At 51.8% G+C, this 20,390-nt stretch overlaps 1 protein-coding gene across 1 annotated transcript; it reads right to left on the bottom strand.

The window, feature by feature from the left end:
• Positions 1 to 438: 438 nt before the first annotated feature.
• Positions 439 to 19,635, bottom strand: LOC140605397 (ubiquitin carboxyl-terminal hydrolase 17-like protein 6). Its single transcript, XM_072777664.1, has 4 exons — positions 18,112 to 19,635; positions 2,909 to 3,102; positions 1,193 to 1,381; positions 439 to 601 (listed from the first exon to the last, which is right to left on the bottom strand). Exons 1-4 carry the CDS (start codon positions 19,633 to 19,635, stop codon positions 439 to 441), a joined length of 2,070 nt encoding a protein of 689 aa, XP_072633765.1.
• Between the last annotated feature and the right edge of the window lie 755 nt (positions 19,636 to 20,390).

Genomic DNA, 20,390 nt, shown 5'->3' with positions numbered 1-20,390 from the left:
CTCTGGGCCTGGCAGCAGGAGTGACCTGGCTGTCCTGGGTCCTCCCGGCCTCTGCCTGTCCCGGGGGAGCAACGGATCCTCGGCTGTGTCCCTCGGCGCCCTGGGCCAGGGGGCTTGCAACACTGTGAATGGACCTAAAGTACCACGATGTGAAATTCAGAAGCATCAGAGTAAATTTTGTACCAGGTTAACTTATCCCTTATTACAAATAAAATATATAAACCCTTACAAAAGGTTTACGAAAATCATAAAATAGAGTAACAATGCAATGACAGGGAGGGGAAGGCTCCATTGGGCTATAGCCACCACGAGCCCCGTGGCAGGAGCTGGGGCGGGCTCCCGAGGTGACCAGGGGGCTGCTCAGGGGTCGAAGCAGGTTGTTTCGGAGGCAGGTGGTGGCTCTGACACTCTGGGGACCCCAATTGCAGGCTCCTGGGCCTACTCCTCTGGGGTGGCCGCGGGTGCAGGTGGCTCTTCCTCATCAGGGCAGGGAATCATAGGTTCGACCAGCATCTGCACTACCTTAAACTCAGGAGCCAGCATCTCGGCTTTGACCAAGTCCTCAGCTCCAGCAGCCAGGACCAGCTCCATCACCCTGAAGCTTCAGCAGGCCCCACAGTCGGAGCTGGGGCGGGCTCCCGAGGTGGTTCACAGGGTTGCTTCGGTCCTATGGCTGGTTGCTCCATCGAGTTAGGAGGCTGCTCGGGCACATCCATGACCTTGAGAGCAGGGGTGGCACCTGCTCCTCCTCCAGGCTCGCAGGGGTGCAGGGGGCTCCTGCAGGGCGGAGCAGTGAACTAGACCAGTGACGACTTTGCCTCCCCAGTGGGTGCCTCAGCGCAGGCCAAGCCCTCAGCCCCAGCAGCCAGGATGGCCTCGATCCCTTCAGGCCCCGACGGGGCAGTAGGCCCCACGGTCAGAGCTGGGGCACACTCCAGAGCGGGTTCAGGGTGTTTTGCTCGGTCCAAAGCTGTAGCTCCAAGAAGACAAAGTATCACCATCAGGGCAGACTGTCCACGTTCCTCCCAAATCAAGGCCACTCTTCCCACTGCTCCACATGTGTGGGGGCAAGAGCCCTGGGAGGTGTCCCCAGCCCACAGCCCGTGGGGTGGGGTGTGAGCCCACCCCCTGCTCCCGGCCCAGCTGCATAGAGGCTGGATCCGCCGGGCACCCCCTGTCCCCGCTCGGCCACCCCCTCTGGCTCCGCTGCTGGAGGCGTCTGAATTGCTGGAGGTAACGCCGGGCATGGAGTTCCACGTCCGAGCCTGGCATGCGCTGCCTCATGAATTCCAGAATCATCCTCAGGGAGGGAAATTCTGGGAGCTGACAAAATTCATCCCGAAAATAATCCAGCCATATTTCCAGCATGCAGGAGATGGCCCTGGGGAGGGACAGGAGGGCACAGGTGTCAGAAGACAGGGCACCATCACTCACAGGTGTCCTGAGGAAGCCCTGCAGGACCCAGGGACCCGGCATCCCTTGCAGGATGTTGGAGGCAAGTCCTGATCCTCGTCCCCTTGCCACCTGGCGGACCTGCCTGCCACAGGCCTGCTCCCCGAGGAGGGGCTGGCACGCAGCCTCTGTGCTGGGGAGCCCACGGCCAGTGGAGTGACCATCACCATCTCTCCTGGGGAAGCGGGGGTCCCTCCTCAGCCTGGTCCCTGCCCACCTGCCCCTTGAGTCCACCGGCAGGCGTACGGGGACGGGGGGCATCTGGCCTGTCATTGCCCTCACTGCACACACTGTCTTCTGGGTAGGTCAGAGCCAGGAGGGCTCGGGCTCTGTGTCCTGCCAGGGCTTGCCAGGAACTGCCCAGGACCGCCACCTTCCCTCCTGTGGCTCTGTGCTGCCTCACTCCCGAGGGGGCCCTGGGGGTGTCCTTCCACTGACTCTAATCTCCCATCTCCCACGGGGCGGGGGCCGCCTGGTCCGGGAGCCCCCACCAGCCCTCCTGAGCACCTGCTGTGCCCCCTGGTCCAGGTGCTACCAGATTGGGGAGTGCAATGCTTCCCACCCCCTCTGCTCTGGCCCCAGGTGTGGGGCAGAGAGAGGGTTGGGGGGCATGGAGAAGGACTCCTTAGGGGTCCCAATGCCTCCCACCAAGCCCGCATCCCATCCACTGCTCTCCTGTGCTCTTTTCCAGAAGGGGCCTTAGACCTTTACCCTGTCACAGGAATTGCAGATGTGTGGGGTGAGGGTGCAGCCTCCCCACCCCACAGCCCCCTCACTGCCCTCCTGGAGAGGGAAGGCCCTCCTGCAGGAGCCGGAGTCACTCACATTTTCCAGCGCTGCAGGACCATGTCATTGTTACCCCACGCATCTACGATGCACCCATATCTAGAGGAGGGCGGGGGCATCCCATGAATTGTGCTGGGGACGTGACTTCTCATCATGGGGGCTGTCACCCTCTGACCCCGACTAGGCTGGAGCCCCGGGAGCCGTCACCTCTGTTCGTGGGGCCACGGGCAGCTCCCAGAGAATCGCCCGCACCTGCTGGGGACTCCTGAAGGCTTGAGCATGAAAGGGCTCCAGCCAGGCCCATGGCCCATATCCTAGTGGGCCTGAGGCACCCCGGGGTCCCCCGGTCTGGTTGCCCCAGGACACAGACCCCCGATGGACTCTCAAACCTCCCTTTCAATGGGGAAACAGGCCAGCTCAGGCCCCTGGTGATGGGTGGAGGAGGCACAAGTCTCCTCACAAGTGAGGAGGATGGCTGCTGAGCACAGGCACAGCCCCTCTGGCCGACCCGCCACAGGCCAGGCCCTGGGGCTGCCCTCCAGGACCTGCTAGGCCCTGGGTTACCCTGCTCCAGGTGGGGGAGCAGCCCGAGGCCGGGAAGCTCACACCATCCCCAGCCTCCCCACCAGCAGGTGACCCAGCCCTGGGCTGCGGAGGGGCAGGTGCTCACTCAGTGGACAGCAGGTCCAGCACCTCGTCCGTGGTGGCGAATCCACGATAGTCGTCTAAGAAGCTGCAAATGGAGATGACATCTCTGCGCTGCAAGGCGAGCAGCAGTTGTCGGACTTTGTGCTCCAGCAACTCCGTCCGGCTGGACTTCATCAGGGCGATCAGATGCCCATTCCCGGCCAAGGCCCCTGCACCCTGAGGTGGGAAGAGGGGACATGCATTCTGCAGGGAGCCGCCGCGAGGCCTGAGAATCTATTTGCAGAAGATAAAATTGACATTCTACATGGAAGAGTAGCCTTTGTCATAGTGCATGGATTTCCCTAAGGAAAGTACAAGGTGTGTTTTGGGGGTGGGTGCATGGCTCCAGGAGCATGAGAGGCAGCACACTGTAGACCCGGGAATTTCCACACAATGCAGCTGAGCAATGACTGATTCCCCACATGAGTCCAGGAGGGGCCACGTCTTGAGGTCTTCAGTCATCCCGTCAGGTGGCAGTGGGGTGGAGGACAATGTCTGAGGCCAGGAGCTGCCTCATTCACTATCAGTGTCTTCTGAGGATGAGGACACCTGTAGGTCACTGTGGAGGACACTCCAGGGGCCACAGACACAGGCTCCGTCCAACAGGTGGGTGGCAGGAGGGCCCTGAGCAGGTCCTGGCTTCTCAGGAGGAAGGATGAGGGAGCTGCGAGGAACCGGGAGCTCCAGCAGCTTCTGTCCAATCTGGTGAAGACCATTCTCAGGGGCTGAGTGGGGGCCCGCGCAGAGGGCGGCCGAGGGGGCTCGGTGCATGGCTGCAGCATCTCCAGGTGACGTGTGGCAGGTGTGGGCTGGGGGCTCTTGCTTGGCCAGAGGGCAGGTGTCTTCCTGGGCTGCGGGGGCCCAGCTGTGCATCCACAGGCATGACTGCTTCCTGGAGGACACAGATTCCCTGAATTCCCCACAGGGGCTCCCTGGATGCTCCTGCGGGTGTGCTAGCTGGGGCTCCACCGCGCTTTCTTTTGGGGGTTCTGGGTCCTGTCTAGGGGCATCTGGGCACATTTCTTGCCTGGAGTATGGAGGGGCATTTGGGAATTGTCTGCCAATTCGTTCCTGACAGCGGGACGGGTGTTCTCCTCAGGATACTTGGGTGGTGCCTGGGTGTGTCCTAACCCATGGCCCTGGGAGCCAGCCTGGAGCCCCTCGAGGGAGACTCTGCTGCACACCCAGGCTGTCAGCCCTGACACAGGGTTGGCGAGCTGGCTGTGGGGTGTCAGCGATCGGCACTTCCTGGGCACCAGGAGGTCCACCAGGTGGGCTGAGGCTAACTTTAGGGCTACTCAGAGGAGATGTGGAATGGGACTGGACAGTCTCATCAGGGGTCTCAGTATGTGTCTTCATTGGCAGGTTAGGCTCAGGGATTAAAACTTTCAGGTAAAAATGGAGATATCATATAAAACATCCTACACAAGCTTTTATTGAACTCCATGGGTACAGAATCAATATCCTAAAACATGGTGGCTTCAGAGATGACACTTTTATTCTCTTAGTGTCCAGGGATGACAAGTGAACATCAAGAATTCACCAGGGCCCCAGGGCTTGTGAAGCCCAGTCACTGACCAAGGCCTGTCAAAATGTTCCTGTTTCTCTTGGCCTCTGGTCAGTAAAGAAGACAAATAGACTTAGGTTTCAACCTTTCCTAGACTTATACAATTTCCTATACTTCATTATTCTTCACTATTTTATCCTGCACAAAGATGCCTCCTTTCCCAATGCAAAGGATCATGGTCACAAGTAGGAATGAATTGTCGTGACGACTCAAAAATGTTTCAGCAGACACTAGCAATTCTGTGGGCGGAAGAAGCCATAATGACACTTTCAAACCACAAGCTAACCAGGTGCCCTCCTACCTGCATCTACACCTGCCAAGCCCACAATGTGGAAAAAGGCACAAGCCTACAACATATTCCAACTGAATCAAGAGAATATAAAGGATATTGGGGTGGAATTCCCTGAGGAACAGTTAAAATGAGGCATATAAACACTGGATTAAGGATAGAGACTCTTGTAGGAAAGGGAGTTTCAAAGGAATGTTTCCCAAAAGCATAAAACCAGCCAGAGAATTTTTCTTGTGGTGGACCCGGGCCACACCTAGACAGAAACTGGTATTCATCAAAACCTTCACAATCTTTGTAGATTGGGATCATAGTCCAGAGAGATGGAAGTGTAGAAGCCAAGCAATGGATGCCATATTCCCAAATAATTGGTTACAGCTACAAACATTCTGGCTGGTGAGGAGAACGAGTTCCTATGTGATACCTGCGCTCCTTTGGGAGAGTGATCTTCCGTGTCCTAGAGCACTGACGTCTAACACTCCTTGGCTCACTTGAGGTTACTGAGGAAGAAAAAGGACATTCATAGAGATATCCATTGAACATAGAAACTGATCAAATTCGGTTCAGAAATGAGCAGGGGCAGTTAGGGAGGTTGAGAAAGACCTGAAGGTGCTGTCTGATGAGAGAGTCAAGATTAGGACCTGGGCTGGCCTGAAAGGTCTCTATGAGAAAGGGACCACACCCAAATCCCTTAATCCAATCAAGCAATTATAGCCGATTGGAAGATCTTGCTCTTTATGATATTTCAGTTTTTAACTGAAAGTTAGTTGACAAAATGGATATAACATCTTGAATAACCTCAAACCCTGACCCCATTTTTAATACCATTAGGTCTAAATTCAGCAGAAGTGTTGGTAAAATACCAATAGTTCAGGAAACATGAGTCCTGAGGCTAATTCCGATGCTAAAATGTACCAATATAATTTCACTTGCAGAAATTCCAATCTCCACCAAATCCACATGGACTCACACCTCCATTCACAGAGACACACAGACAGGCACACACACGGAGTCATAGAAATCGCTCTCATGAGGACATCATTAGCCTGTTGAAGCTGCTGATTGGCTCAATCCCTGCAGCAGCTAAGAGGATTAGGTGGATGTCTTTGAAGTGGCTGAAATGTCACGTGACCTTGGGGCAGTATAAAAGTCCGGGAGCAACGGAAGTGGCCATTCCTGACCATCCCTCTCTCCCACGGGACACCCAGTCTCCTGCAGCGGAGTCTGTCCAGGACCTTTCTCAGCCTCTCCTGATGGGCGTGAGGACCACAAGTGCACTTCAGGTGAGTTTTCGGGCCACTGGTCCGACCTTCCCTGACAGAGCAATGGGACAGTGAGGAAATGATGGAGGGATTGGCCTTTCCTCCACGGGTTAAGGACTCTTTCTGGTCTAACATGTTCTGAGGACAGAGACTGAACCAAGGCATGGCTGTGAATGCCCTGGACACCCGGAGGTTCCAATGCCAGTGGAATGGGGCCTCAGGTGTCACATTGGTGTGGGGTGGTGGACGAGCAGGGACAGAAGGCCTGTAAATGTCTCACTGGGCCCTGCAGACCTAGAGAAGACACAGGATCAGGGCGCCTGGGCAGCTCCGTTTTTTCAGGGACTGACTTGGGTCGGGTTGTGATCTCAGGCTCTGGAGATGGATCCAGGCCCTCACTGGGTTTCTGATAACTGAGTGTCTGCTTCTCCCTCTGTCCTTCCTACAGCTCAGGTGATCACTCTCCCTCATACACACACACACACACACACACACTCACTGTCCCATAAATAATTGACCTTTTTTTCAATAGAAGAATTACCTGGTTCCCAAGGTGAAAAGAAATTCACCTCCCAAACCTTCAATGGCAGTTAATTGGGGGCACTGCCACGAACACATGGAATGGAAGTGTTCAGATGGGCAGCTTCCCATCGAGTAGAGAAGAATGTGTTTTCCCAATGAATTTGGACTTAACTATGGCTTCCTCTGGAGTCACAAGGGGCATTCAGATATGAGAGAGGGAAGCCCACTTTCCTGACGCTTTTGCCCTTTGCGTGTTCCATGGTGCATCCCACTGGACCTCAATCGGGAGAGGTCCCGTCCCTGGTTTTGTTCCCACAGGGGATTTGGAGAGACTTAATGATAGTGTCAACAAGAGTCCTTCCTTAAGGGCGGCCTTCCTCAGAGCGGGGATGTGGCTTGGCCAGGAGAGCGTAGGCAGGAAGGAGGAAAGAGAAGTGACAGGGGGAAATGTGTTTGGCACCACTGTCCTGAAGCTCACTAAGGCCTCTTGGGAAGATGGTACAGTGAGGACGCCTAGGTCAGGTGAATAGGACTCTCTTGTTTCTTTTCCCTCAGGCTACCCGAAACCCATCCCTGAAGCAGACTGACTTGTCCCTCCAGAAGGTGGGACTGATGGCGGCTGGTCATGCCCACCTTGGGCCCGACAGTCCCTTGAGACCCCAGAAAGGCAAGAGGCCACAGATAGCAGGACTGGCCCTCAGAGTTCCCAGTCCAGAGGAGGAGGATCGCAGGGTGAGTGGGGAGGCTGGCATGGGTTTTGAAGCAGGAGCTCTGCCAGGAGTCTTGAGACAGGCTAGGCTCCCAGAAGATCGTGGCCCGGACTCAGTTGTCCATCGTGACATGGGCAGGAAATCCCCCAGGCTACACACTGGGACACTCAGAGGCTCTGAGCATCAGCCCCAGGGCACCATAAGATCAGATCGAGCCTTGTGTTTGTCCCGAGTCTTAATGATGTTTCCACCTGTCCTCAACCTGACACCTCCAATCCCTCTTCCCCTTTCCTTCCTTCCACGGGATGGGGAGTAAGCATCCAGAGGTCTTCACTATACTGACACCTCACTAGCAGATACGATGTCCCCTGTCCTCATCCCATGTGCCACTCCATGACGATGGCCTCCCATTCGTGTGCTTGACAGATTCACTGGCATTTGAGTGGATGCACTGACCGTTGCCCCTTCCTCCCACAGGTGAAGTGCAGGGACTGTGGCGCCATTGGACACAAGGCATCAAGCACCAGATGCCCCATAAAACACTGAGCACGACCCTCGTTCCCGTGGCCTTGGGCTCCAGGAGGCTGAAGGAGAATGTGGAGCCGGGGAGTCAGCGGGACCCAAGACACCAGGCTGGGCTGTTGAACCAGGCTGAGAGGGAGAAGGCAGGGAGACGAAGGTGAGGAATGGGGCTTGTGACCCGATGCCAGGGCTGATACGACAGACCCCGAGTCCGTGTGCATGCACAGTGTGCAGGGCGGCTGCGGGCAGAGCCAGGCTGGGCGAGGCAGGCAGAGGAGCTCCCAGACTAACAGGGTCCACATTTGGGTGATGGAGCTGTCCCTGCTGATTTGGTGTGGGGTTTGCGGCTGGACAAATGTCCCTGCACCAGTGAATGTATGGAGCTTGGCACATGCCAAGGCAGACCCTTTCAGACTCTGAATGTAAGAAACTGCCTGGACGACCTGTTCAGCTCCCGATAGTTAGGATGAGGGGCAGAGGTGGGCGTAGAGTGGCTGCGGAGGGAAAGGACCAGGTTGGCCCAAGCCCCGAGCAGGTGTCCGGCTGGAATCCAGGGAAGGGAGTTCCTTCTCCTTTCTATGCCTTCATTTCTGGTGCAGGCAGGAAGCCGAGCAGAGGAAGGCCCTGCTCCACAGGTTCCCCAGGAGACCCCGGGAGGGGCAGAAGCGCACCTGGAAGGAAGACACGGAATCTTGTGACTATGTGAGGGTGAGTGTGCGCTGCGTCCCGGGCTGTGCCCTTCTGGACTCGCTGGGCTCCATGGGCCTCCTGGGGGAGGCGGGGCTCCACTTCCTCTCTGACCAATGGCAGTTGAGCAGCGTGGATTTGCACACTTTTTTCCCTTGGTGCCCATGATGTTGCCTTATGCCTGGTATTTGGGCGAACACTGGCTGTTTGACCTGTGAAGGTCATTGGCGGGCACTCCTGGAGCACATACCAACCTCAGAGAAGAACAGGCCGCTGTCCTTTGTGACACATCATCCCACACTGCCCATCCCCACTCAGGAGCTCCCACCATGACTCTCCAGCAGCAGGACTCCTATCTCCTCATGAGCAGAGAGGATGGAAGCGCTGGTCCAATGGAGGAAGCATCGCTGTGAGGCAGGACTTTGCGTGTCCCCCCCATGTCTCAAGGGCATCAACAGCATCCTGTCAGGCCTTTGTTTGGACGAGCCCTGCAGCCAGATTCCCTACTCCTAGGTCAACAGATCCCAACTCTTTCTTTCCCTGTTCCGGGGGAGGGGGTGGTTACTAAGGTCGTGGGCGTTTGTTGGTTTCTTTCCTGAATGTTCATTTTGCCTTGGTGCCGGGGCCAAACTCATGGAGTCCCGTGTGTTTTCTTTTCCCACAGTGTCCACACATGCCGATGCTCGTCTACACCAAGAGGAGGCCTTCTATCCCTGAGCCTGCCCTGCCGATGGAACCACGTACTCAGCCCCCTGACATAAGACTCCGGTCCCATTCCACCTCTCATCTCAGAAGCCCTAAAGTTAGCCTCAGCTCACCTGGTGGACCTCGAGGTGCCCAGCAAGTGCTGATCACTGACACCCCTCTGCCGGCTCGCCAACCCTGTGTCAGGGCTGACAGCCTGGTTGTGCAGCAGAGAACCAAGAGGCCCTGCAGAGTCTCCCTCGAGGGTCCCCAGGCTGGCTCCCAGGGCCATGGGCTGGGACACACCCAGGCACCACCCAAGTATCCTGAGGAGAACACCCGTCCCGCTGTCAGCAACGCATTGGCAGACAATTCCCAAATGCCCCTCCAGACTCCAGGCAAGAAATGTGCCCAGATGCCCCTAGACAGGTCCCAGAACCCCTGAAAGAAACCGTGATGGAGCCCCAGCCAGCACACCTCCGGGATCATAAAGGAAGTCCCTGTGGGGATTTCCGGGAGTCTGTGTCCTCCAGGAAGCAGATGTGCCCGTGGATGCACAGCCGGGCCCCGGCAGCCCAGGAAGACACCTGCCCTCCGGCCAAGCAAGGGCCCCCAGCCCACACCTGCCACACCTCACCTGGAGATGCTGCAGCCGTGCACCAAGCCCCCACGGGCGCCCTCTGCGTGGGCCCCCACTCAGCCCCTGAGAATGGTCTTCACCAGATTGGACAGAAGTTGCTGGAGCTCCCGGTTCCTCGCAGCTCCCTCATTCCTTCCTCCCGAGAAGCCAGGCCCTGCTCAGGGCCCCCCTGCCCCCCACATGTCGGACGGAGCCTGTGTCTGTGGCCCCTGGAGTGTCCTCCACGGTGACCTACAGGTGTCCTCATCCTCAGAAGACACTGAGAGCGAATGAGCCAGCTCCTAGCCTCGGACATTGTCCTCCACCCCACTGCACCCTGACGGGGTGACTGCGGACCTGAGGACGTGGCCCCTCCTGGACTCATGTGGGGAATCAACACTTGCTCAGCTGCTTTGCATGGGAATTTCCGGGTCCACAGCCTGCTTCCTCTCATGCTCCTGGGGCCGTGCACAGACACTGAACCCCAAAGGCACACAATGCCCTTTTTTTAGGGAAATCCGTGTGCTGTGGAGAAGGCTACTCTTCCCTCTGGAATGTCAATTTTCTCTTCAGCAAATAGATTCTCCAAGAAGTGGAGGGAATTTCGAATGAGCACTTGTCACTCCAATGGAAATAGAAACTCAGACTTTAAGCTCTCATTGGCATACACATGTCTGCATTTGGGTTTTCAGCTGCGAACAGCCCCTGTGGGCTCTGCAAATGGACACTGTGTTTTCTCCTGAGATGAGTTTTCTAGACTGTGGTGGTAGCTTTGTGGGCACTGTGATGGGCAATATTTCATCTGCGCATTTCGATTATTCTCAGCCATAATTTAGAATCGTGTGTAGTGTTTTATTTCCCTTAATAAAATGTTACCACTGATGAATAGCGTGCATGTGTTTCATTTGATTTGGTTTCTGGGTTTTTTTAATCTCAGCAATTCTGAAACTCTCTATAGTTAATTTAATTCCTCCAGCCTTAATTAACTGAGAGGAGACAACAGCGTGATAGTTTTGGGGGATATGTAGACTTTGAGGGTCTCCTGCACACCCAGTCTCCTTGGTGAAGTACTGCATAGGGAACATTGACCCTGTGCACCCTGTGAGGGAGCCCTGTGTACTGTATGGGCCCTGGGTCACAGGTTGGTCTTTAATGGGATGAGTGGGTGGTTTCCCTCTATACATATTCTGGATCCATCTTTAATGTTGGATCATGATGCCTCCTTTCTGAGACCTGGGCAAGGAGATTTTTTACCCTCCTGATGATTTCCTAAGGAGGCAATGGTTGACAAGTCGTCCAAATAGCACGAGACCAAGGCCACAGTCTCTATCTATCTATCTATCTATATATCTATCTATCTATCTATCTATCTATCATCTATCTCATTCTCTCTCTGTCTCTCTTTCTCAGGGTTATCTCTGATATGGGCCCATGGGAAAAAACAATACAACACCATGCCAAATGAAACCAAACCACACCAAGCACCTCCATACTTGTATTTAGAGAATTTCTTTTTTTTGGAAAAACAACTGACTGCTCTTTTCTCACTCCAAAGCATCTGTTTAAGGGTGTTCCCTCTGTCTGTGCAGATGCCTGTAGGTGGAGGTAGAAGAGCTCCTCTATGAGCACACTAGGGTTTAAAAAGTCAGAATGCAGTAGAAAAGCCACAGTGTGTGATCCTTCTCCCACCCCCAACCCCTAAGTAACTCCCATTCAGGCAATCATTATGTGACCCAGGTCAGAGTCTGGCCCCTTGAGCCTCAAGCCCATGTCTCATCCCATGGATGCCGCCCTATTGCTATCTCATGGCTTCTGAGGAAAATGCAGCTTCCTGGGCACTCATGGGATGTGTGCAGTAATAGAAATGTTCCCTACTTTCTGGAAGCCTCAGAAGATCCCAGAGGTCCAAGGGTGCGAAGGCCTATCATCATGAGGGGATGCTGGGATTGGAACTAGCAAAGTAGCCTAAGAATTCTTGGACTTGCAGGAATATAGGGCACAAGGGTGAGGATGCAGGCAGGCTTGAGCATAGGGCTTTAATGCTGGGCTCTCCAGCAGAATTGGGACTTCATGTGCAATTGAGAGGATTCCTTCCATGTGCACAGGGAGTCCAGAGAGAAAGGCTAGCGGAAGAAGGTCTGAGCAGGCCTGTTCTCCCCCTCTAGTCACCTTACATGTCTTTTGCTTCCCTGCCATCAAAACACCAAACCAAACCAAACCAAAGCAAACCCAACCAAACAGAGCCAAACCTATCTTCCCAAAGCAAAATCCACTCTCATCCAGATATGGAAGACGACAGAGTTATCTGAGCAAGCTGGTATAGGTTATGGATATTAGTAATAGATGGATTTAGCACAGTTGGAAGCACATTGGGTGAATCCTCCCCTCCTTCAGCCTTGGGGAAAAATGGGGCCACTTGAAGGTGGCAGGATTAGAAGCAGTGAGCAGCCAGCTTTGAGTGTGGAAATGATGCTGAGGACCTGGGGTCAGTGTGAGCATGTCTGACCGTGTCCTCATGCATCCCTCATCCCATTGCTTATCTTCTCTTTATATTGAAAGACCATTTGTCCAAACCAGCGTGGGTGGAGTGTTGGCAGCAATGTTTTTGGTCATATACAACCAGCACCGATTTGAAAACCCAGAGCACCTACACAAAGAAATGACAAACTACCGTGTAAGGCAATGACCTACAGCCTTGTATGGCGACAGACTTCTTTTCAGGAAATTATGGGCACAAAATATATATTGAGAAGTTAACCTATAAACCCGGCGTTTGATAATATTTGGAAATGCAAAGAGGCAATGAAATGCTTATATTTCAGGAGTTAAATGCATCCTGCCTGATTAGATCATGTTGATTGAATCACAGCCCCTTCACAATCCACCCCCACCTTTGACTGAAGAGAAGGTGCCTGGCAAGGACCCATCTCCCACAGGGAATTGCTCCATATCCCAGCAACTCTAACCTGTCCAGAACACTTGACAGTCATCCGTCTGTGTAACAATCTCCTGACAAGGAAGAGGTGGGCACAGGATTTCAGATCACTTCCACTCCAATATTGGTCCTTGGGTGACACCTCAGAAAGACATTCTCCACTGAATGAATGTGGGTTTTGAGGTTAACTAATGGGTGCTATGTAACAATTATATTTCTTAGGGGCAAGATTGACTAATGCATTGTTGAAAGGTAATTAATGCGTGATTATACAGATTCTTATGATTTGGGAGGCCATTCTCATGCTGTTTTAAACTTTGGTGACATATACATGCATTTAATGTTTCCATTATTTCCTTTAAGAATGAATTATAACTTTCACGAATCACAGTTATTAGAAAAATAATGTGACAGTTTGAATTTTGTAGAGAAAATATCAGGGTTTTTAAAATTTTTATTTATTCATCAGACAGATTGAGATAGAGAGCTAAGCGGATAGATCTGTGCCAGTTGGAGAGTGAGATGGAGCCTCTCACTGAGCAGGGATCCAGACTGTGCACGGCAGACCCCAAAACCAAACCACATTGTTGGAAAAATCTTGAAAATGTCTCTGAGTTGGGAGGTGGATCGGACACGAGAGAGGAGGTCAGTGTAGCAAAGTGCAAAGGACTCAGTGCTTCCCACACCCTGAAATACTGAGTAACACCGGGCTCCCTGGATCTAATCGACTTGGATGTGGGGACATAGATGCCAAGACATGAACACGTTTCATTGTTTGTTTCTGTTTAAGATTTATTTGTTTATTTGTTTGAGACAGGGAGAGACCAGAGAGAGACCACAGAGTAGCGGGAGAGAGGGGGCCCGACAAAGAGAGGGAGAGAGATTCTCAAGGAGACTCCCCAGTGGCCGTGCTGCTGGATTCGGGGCTCCCTCCCACATTCCTGAGACCCACATGTCTGGCGTTATTTTTCATTTCCAGGTAAGAAGCATGAGACAGCAAGGCCCTCAAGCAGACATTATCTAGGACACTCCAAGGGCAAAAGCAGCCACATTGGAAGGAATTCGCAGCATCGGATTCCCTCCTGACGGCGGGGCTCTTCCTTATCCACCACCGTCTCCCGTCTGTGCACCCAGAGTGTCTTCACTCCATGCTCTTCCTCCGTGAGGGATTTCTTAAAATTCCATTCTCTCCCCGAGTTCCCTCCCTTGCTTATGGGGTCTTCAGGTTCCATGTGTCCTTCAATTCTTTGCTTCTGTGTGATCGCTGACATGTGAGCCCCAACATGCTAGAGCCACCACGTGGAACTGATTTACTGAGATGTCTCCAAATGGAAAAATCCCTAATGCAACAAAATGTATTGATTCCATATATATTCCAAATCGTGTATCACACACAGTATCACTAAAAATTTTTAAGACAGCTATGGTTTTCTTTTTAATATTCCCCTGGCTATTCAGGGTCTTTTCTATTTCCACACAAATCTTAAGATCATTTGTTCCAAATCTCTAAAGAAAGTCCTCAGTGTTTTGATAGGGATTGCATTAAATGTGTGAATCGCCCTGGGTACCCTTGACATTTTCATAATATTACTTCTTCCAATCCTTGAGCTTGGAATATTTTTCCATCTCTTTGTGTCTCCCTCCATTTCCTTAAAAGTGTTCTGTAGTTTTTAGGGTATAGATCCTTTACCTCTTTGGGTAGGTTGATTCCTAGGTATCTTATGTTGAATAGCAGGGGTGAGAGTGGCCATCCCTGCCTTGTTCCTGATCTTAGGGGAAAGGCTCCCAGTGTTTCCCCATTGAGAATGATGTTTGCTGAGCTGTTTCCGTAGATGGCTTTTAAGATGCTGAGGAATGTTCCTCTATCCCTACACTCTGAAGACAGGATTAGCTCGGTCCACTGCCAGAAGAGTGAATGCAATGGCTTCTTCTAAGGAAACTAAAACACTGTATTGAAACCTTCTCATCTGACCCTCTGGTAACAGGAGGCTAATGTATTTTATGTCCCCTTATCACCACAGGGGTGGGGTTCTTTTCCCATTAAAATGAGCACTTTTAATAATATCACCGTGGAATGGATTGTTCTCATCTCCATGCCTTTACTGTGCTTGATTTCTATGAAGTGGAGAGGCAGAGCTAAGATGTGGTCCATCTGTGGTGTCTTCTATTGGAGCAGCTGGTAATGGGATGATGCACACCTCACAGGAGGAGACAATCTCCCTAGAAGCTGTTTCCTGTCTCCTGCCTGAGCTCAAACCTGCCACGAGACACATGCCCTAGGATATCTCCTGTGAAAAGTCCTGACTTTGTTTTCTCCTGCTGGACAACAGAAAAGCTCAGGAAGGGGAGTCAGGTAATCCTTCTGCTTACATTCACCCACCATGGCCAGGAACCTACCCTCCTTGTCAAGCTCACAGATCATTAATTGGATGTGGCCTCCCAGATTAAACCTCCATATACTGCCATGGAATCTAGCCTTGGGGCTGTCCCCAAAACCCAGTTTCAGCCCTGATTTCTATTGTGAAAACAATTCCAGCCTGAAATCTTGCCGCAGGTTGATGGAGCCAGGACTCAACACATTGTAGCCTGGAAACAGGTATGAGGTCCACCTAGAACTCCATCCAGGATTGGCAATTCCAGTTTCCCAGGAAAGAACTCATGAATCTGGGGATCTCTGGGTGGCTCAGCGGTTTGGCGCCTGCCTTTGGCCCAGGGCATGATCCTGGAAACCCGGGATCGAGTCCCACGTCAGGCTCCGGGCACGGAGCCTGCTTCTCCCTCCTCCAGTGTCTCTGCCCCCCTCTCTGTCTATCATAAATAAATGAATGAATGAATGAATGAATAAATAAATCTTTAAAAAAAAAGAACTCGTGAATCTGTTCTGTGGGTCGCTCTGCAGATTCTTTGGTCTGTCCTCATGACTAATAGATCTTGATATAGAGAGACACCCCTCGATTGACTAATGGATACCTGGACAGGATGAGCATTGACGTCCAGACACCTAACCAGAGAATCCATCTGCTGACTGCCCAGCCTCCACCGTCCCCACAGTGTGCTATCCAACCATCTCCCGTCATCCCTCCTAGGGGTCTCTGCTAGCCTTGGGCAGAGATGGTGTGCTTCTGGTTCAATCTACTCCTCCCCCTTAATTTCTCATACAAGCATCTTCCTGGTCAGAGCTCTCATAATTGAAGAGACCCTGAAGAATAATGTCCCTATGTCCCATTGCATTTCTTCTTAAATGGCTGCTGGCGCTTCCCCTATATTGAGCCAGTGAGTAGGAGTGAGAAATTCCCATGGGGGGAGGATATGAATTTGAGCTGCAGGTGACCTAGAGGTGGCTGTGGAATTCCACTCAGGGGAAGCAGGCAAAGAAGGCTCTGTGAGGAGCCAGCCTGGAAATAAAACAACTGTTTCAAGGTTCTGAAATACTGGGGAGAGAAAGCCTGCACACCAAATCATATGTGGGAATTTTTTATTAAGAATAAAAAACCACACAACTTCATAATAACATTTTAGAGCAAAAACAAACAAAGCAGATGCAATATTCTGCATAACAATTTCAGAGAAATAATATCAACAAGTACAGAAAATGTCTTCTAGGAGAAAACATGGTGTAATTTGCAGAACTCTGGATGGGATCTTTTTCTAAATCAGAAATTCAGACATTTATAAAACAATTTCAGATTAACTTGTTAATTTCTGTTTACAACCAAGTTACAAATTGCCAGGATGATTTCCCTACATTTGTTAGAAAATGGATTTCACTAAGACAAACTTGACATTCCGGATTGGGAAGCACGCTTTGACAGTCCTATAGATTTACCTAACGAAAAACTGTAGCATCTGTGTAGTGGGGGGAGTGTATGTGTAGGCGCACAAAAGCAGGACACTCAGCACGTGGTGGACTTGACCGTTTCCATCCAGTTCAGCGGGGGAATTGCTGGTTCACCACAACAGTCCAGGTGGAGACATATCCTCATTCACACAGACACCTCCTCAGGGTCCTCTGCTGTGGAGGACAAGTCCCCGAGTCCATGAGCTGTCTCATTCCCTATGACAGTCTTCAGAGGACGGGGATACCTGCAGGTCCTCTTACGGAACTCTTGGCAAGACATGCACACAGGTTCCCTCACTTTTTATGACACAGTAAACTGTATTGGTCAAAAGAAACACAATTTCCAGACATGAAAGAAACCCTGACACTTTATATCTCTAATCTGTTTTTGTTACATGAAAATCTAAAAAAAAGCGTGATTTCTTCTGCACAGATCCTATTGTCCCTTACTCTCCAGTAAGGGTGCATGTCCAAGTTTGGATACAGAGTGAAAATAACATTATGATGTGATGTTACAACTGCACAACTACGGTCACACTCAGAGGCGTTTGCTGGTCATGCAATAATTTCCATTCTACAAAGAACTTGTCAAACTCCTCTGTAGGAAATGAAATGATAACACAGAACACCTATAACCCGACCTCAAAAAGCTTTTGCTAGATTCATGAACTTGGCACTGTTTTCCAGAGGTATCAACCCAGGTCCAAATTTGAATTTGAACTGGTCTGAAATCCAGAGTCCACTGCTTCTGGGTCAGGAGGTGCCACAGAGCAGATGGTAGCAAAATAGTCATAAAAAGTTATGTTCAGTGGGAGGCTGGGCATTTCCCTTTGGAATAAGAGTCCTTGTTAGTTTGCTTCTCTTCAGTCTTAATGTGGGAGAGAGTGAAGGGAACATAATAAAATCACTGTGGTTCAATCAGGTCTGGATGCAGTTATTGCCCCAAAAGTAAGCACTTAATTTCCTTCCTACAATTTCCAAGCATTGACCAAGACACATCGCTAGCAAGACCCAATACATACTTATGTGTTCAGACAAAATTCTTTCAATATAAATAGAAGAAAAGCATTGGGAAGTGGGGAGCATGATGAGAGGGTCAAACATACTGACTTCAACCCCAGGTCCTCAGCATCATATCCAATCTCAACCCTGACTGCTCACTGCCTCTCACCTGCAAGTGGCCCCCACTCTCCACAAGGCTGAAGGAGAGGCAGGTTCCTGGATTGACCCCATATGAAATCCACACTATCCCAATATAAGATCATGACAAAGACCCAGGTTTAAATATCAGTGTCTCCTAGTTTCAGTTGAAGGCCATATCCCATGAACACACCAGATAGATGGTTCTTCCATACATACAGAACACACACTTCACACAACACAAAATATTTCCAGTATGGGTCTATGTTCGGGTTTGGAGTGTGTGAGTGACGCTGTGTGTGTGGGTGTGTGCGCCCATGTGCACCAAAGTTAGGAGACACATCCCTGGACTGCTTCCCCAGAACTCTGTCCCTTCTTGCTCGTCCTCTTGGTAGGTCGGGCTCTCCCTGGCACACGCGGGACTTTGGCCACGTCCCCGGCCACCTGAGGTGGGAGCATCCCAGCCGCAGTGGTGAGCAGGTCGACGGTCTGCTGAGGATGATTCTTCGGCATCTCAGGTCTGTATTTGGAGTGGTGAAGGATGACTGCGTTCGCAGGAAGAGCAATTTCTCTTCTCCTGACATTAAGTTCAGACTTAGGGCGGTTGCATTCTTGGAGGCATCTCCACTGGTCTAATGTCATTTGTTGCCTTGAGGTCTCTTCCCCACGCTCCTCCAACTCAGGAAGGTTCACGGAGGGATCCGTTGCCGGCTCTCCTGAGGCCTCACCCACCACTGTGGGGTCTGCCTCGGGAGATGCGAGTCCTCCCTCCTTGACTGACTCCCTCCCAAGGTCTCTCTCCAGATCAGTCTTCTGCATATAAAAGAGGACATAGGCAGGTTGGCGCAGCGCGCAAGTCACATCACAGGCGCTGACCTTAGCATCATCCATTTTATACCACTGGCCATTTCCTGCCTTTACGAAACAGAAGTAATGTCCGCTGTGGCAACTCCTCCCAGCGTGCACCAGCACGGCATAGAGCACATAAACCAAGGGTCCTGCCCTCTGCTCAGACAGGTAGTGTTGCATGTCAAGGCGCTCAGGATATTGCACCTCCTTAGTCATTTTGTTGCCTGTCAAGTCTGAGAATCGTCTCAAGACCAGGATGAGGACCTTCGGGGAAGTGTGCAAAGTCAACACCTTGGACGCAGGCACCTTCTCCAGACACTTACGACAATGGTAGGCATTTTCACCTTCCAGCAGTTCGGGCTTCACCAACTGCTCCAAAGCTTGGCTGACGCTGTGAGCATCCCCGATGTCCAGGCTGATGTCCAGGTAAGGTTCCAGAGTGCTCGAAATGCCTTGGCAGTGGAGACACTGGATTTGAGACCTCCAGTACCCCCCAAAGAGTTGCTGGATGAGGGTGCTGTCCTGAGGACACTCAGGGTCTGAGAGCTTGTCCTCAGGCAAGCATGCTTGCTGCATTGCATCCAGAATGAACATGAGATACTCATGGGCATCTTCCTGCTTGTGTCTGTGGAAGGCGGCGAGCAGGAGTGGCAGGGGCCGGAGCACACGTCCAGGATGGCAGAGAACCCGCGTCAGGTGAGCCTGCAGGGTACACAGCATGCAGGATGTCTGCCTCCTACAGGTGGTCCCGTGCTGCTGGGACAGCATGTAGCTGGCGAGGGGCTCTGTGTAGGTCAGACACTGTAGGGTCGCATTCACATAGCAAGTGTTGCCCATGTTCTGAAGCCCGGCTCCCACCTGGGAAAGGCTCTTCCAACTCAGAGGCGTCTTGGTGGGAGGCAGCCCTGCTGATGCGGGAGCCAACGGGTCAGTCGGGGAGGAGAGCGTCTTTGATGCAGGAGATGTCCTCTCGGGCACAGAGGGTCCTCCGTGGACTTCAGCACCGCCTCTCCTTGACCAGTCTGACTGGGGTTTGGGAGAGGCGCTGAACTGAGGCTCCTCTGAGGGGTGGAGGTGGGCAGCCTCCATGTCTGCAGAAACAGTGTCCACAAGATACATTCAACCAGGAGCTTCAGGTCGCAAAGGGATGCTCCTCTCACTGAGCCATTTTCAAATGGCAGATAGTGAACCTCACCTCCACCTTTATGGCTTTTGGGCCCTGGGATAAGGCACAAAGTCCTCTAATCCACTCTAATTGCTTGATTGGATTACGGGATTTGGGTGTGGTCCCTCCCTGACGGAGACCATTCAGGTCAGCCCAGCTCCTATTCTTGCCTCCCACAACAGGCAACTTTCAGATTATTCTCAACCACCTCAACTGTCCCTGCACCTTTCTCAACAGAATTTGTTCAGAGTTTCTATGTTCAGAGGAAACCTTTTTGAATGTCCTTTCCTTTGAGTAACCCCAAGGGAGCCAAGGAGTGTTAGACGTTAGTGCTCTAGGACAGGGAAGATCACTCTCCCAAAGGAGCTCAGGTATCACATAGGAACTCGTTCTCCTCACCAGCAGAATGTTTGTAGCTGAAACCAATTATTTGGGAATATGGCATCCATTGCTTGGCTTCTCCACTTCTAACTCTCTGGACTATGATTCCTATCTACAAAGATTGTGAATGTTTTGATGAATACCAGTTTCTGCCTTGGTGTGGCCCGGGTCCACCACAACAGGAATTCTCTCACTGGTTTAATGTTTTTGGGAAACATTCCTTTGAAACTCCCTTTCCTACAAGAGTCTATATCCTAAATCCAGTGTTTATATGCCTCATTTTACCTGTACAAGACCG

This window comes from Canis lupus, chromosome 15 (assembly GCF_048164855.1).
Source record: "Canis lupus baileyi chromosome 15, mCanLup2.hap1, whole genome shotgun sequence".
In the NCBI taxonomy this organism is placed as follows: Eukaryota; Metazoa; Chordata; class Mammalia; order Carnivora; family Canidae; genus Canis; species Canis lupus.
Note: the sequence above shows the minus strand (reverse complement) of the source record. Positions and strands in the feature narration are given on the sequence as shown.

Bases quoted from the DNA above. Each gene is read 5' to 3' on its own strand.
- LOC140605397 (XM_072777664.1), bottom strand. From the start codon at position 19,635: ATGGAGGCTGCCCACCTCCACCCCTCAGAGGAGCCTCAGTTCAGCGCC. The intron at 3,103-18,111 runs GTGCCAGGGAGA...TTCCCACCTCAG, and splicing joins ACGTGGCCAAAGTCCCGCGT to GGTGCAGGGGCCTTGGCCGG. The intron at 602-1,192 runs GTGGCCGAGCGG...GGCCTGCTGAAG, and splicing joins CAGCAGCGGAGCCAGAGGGG to CTTCAGGGTGATGGAGCTGG.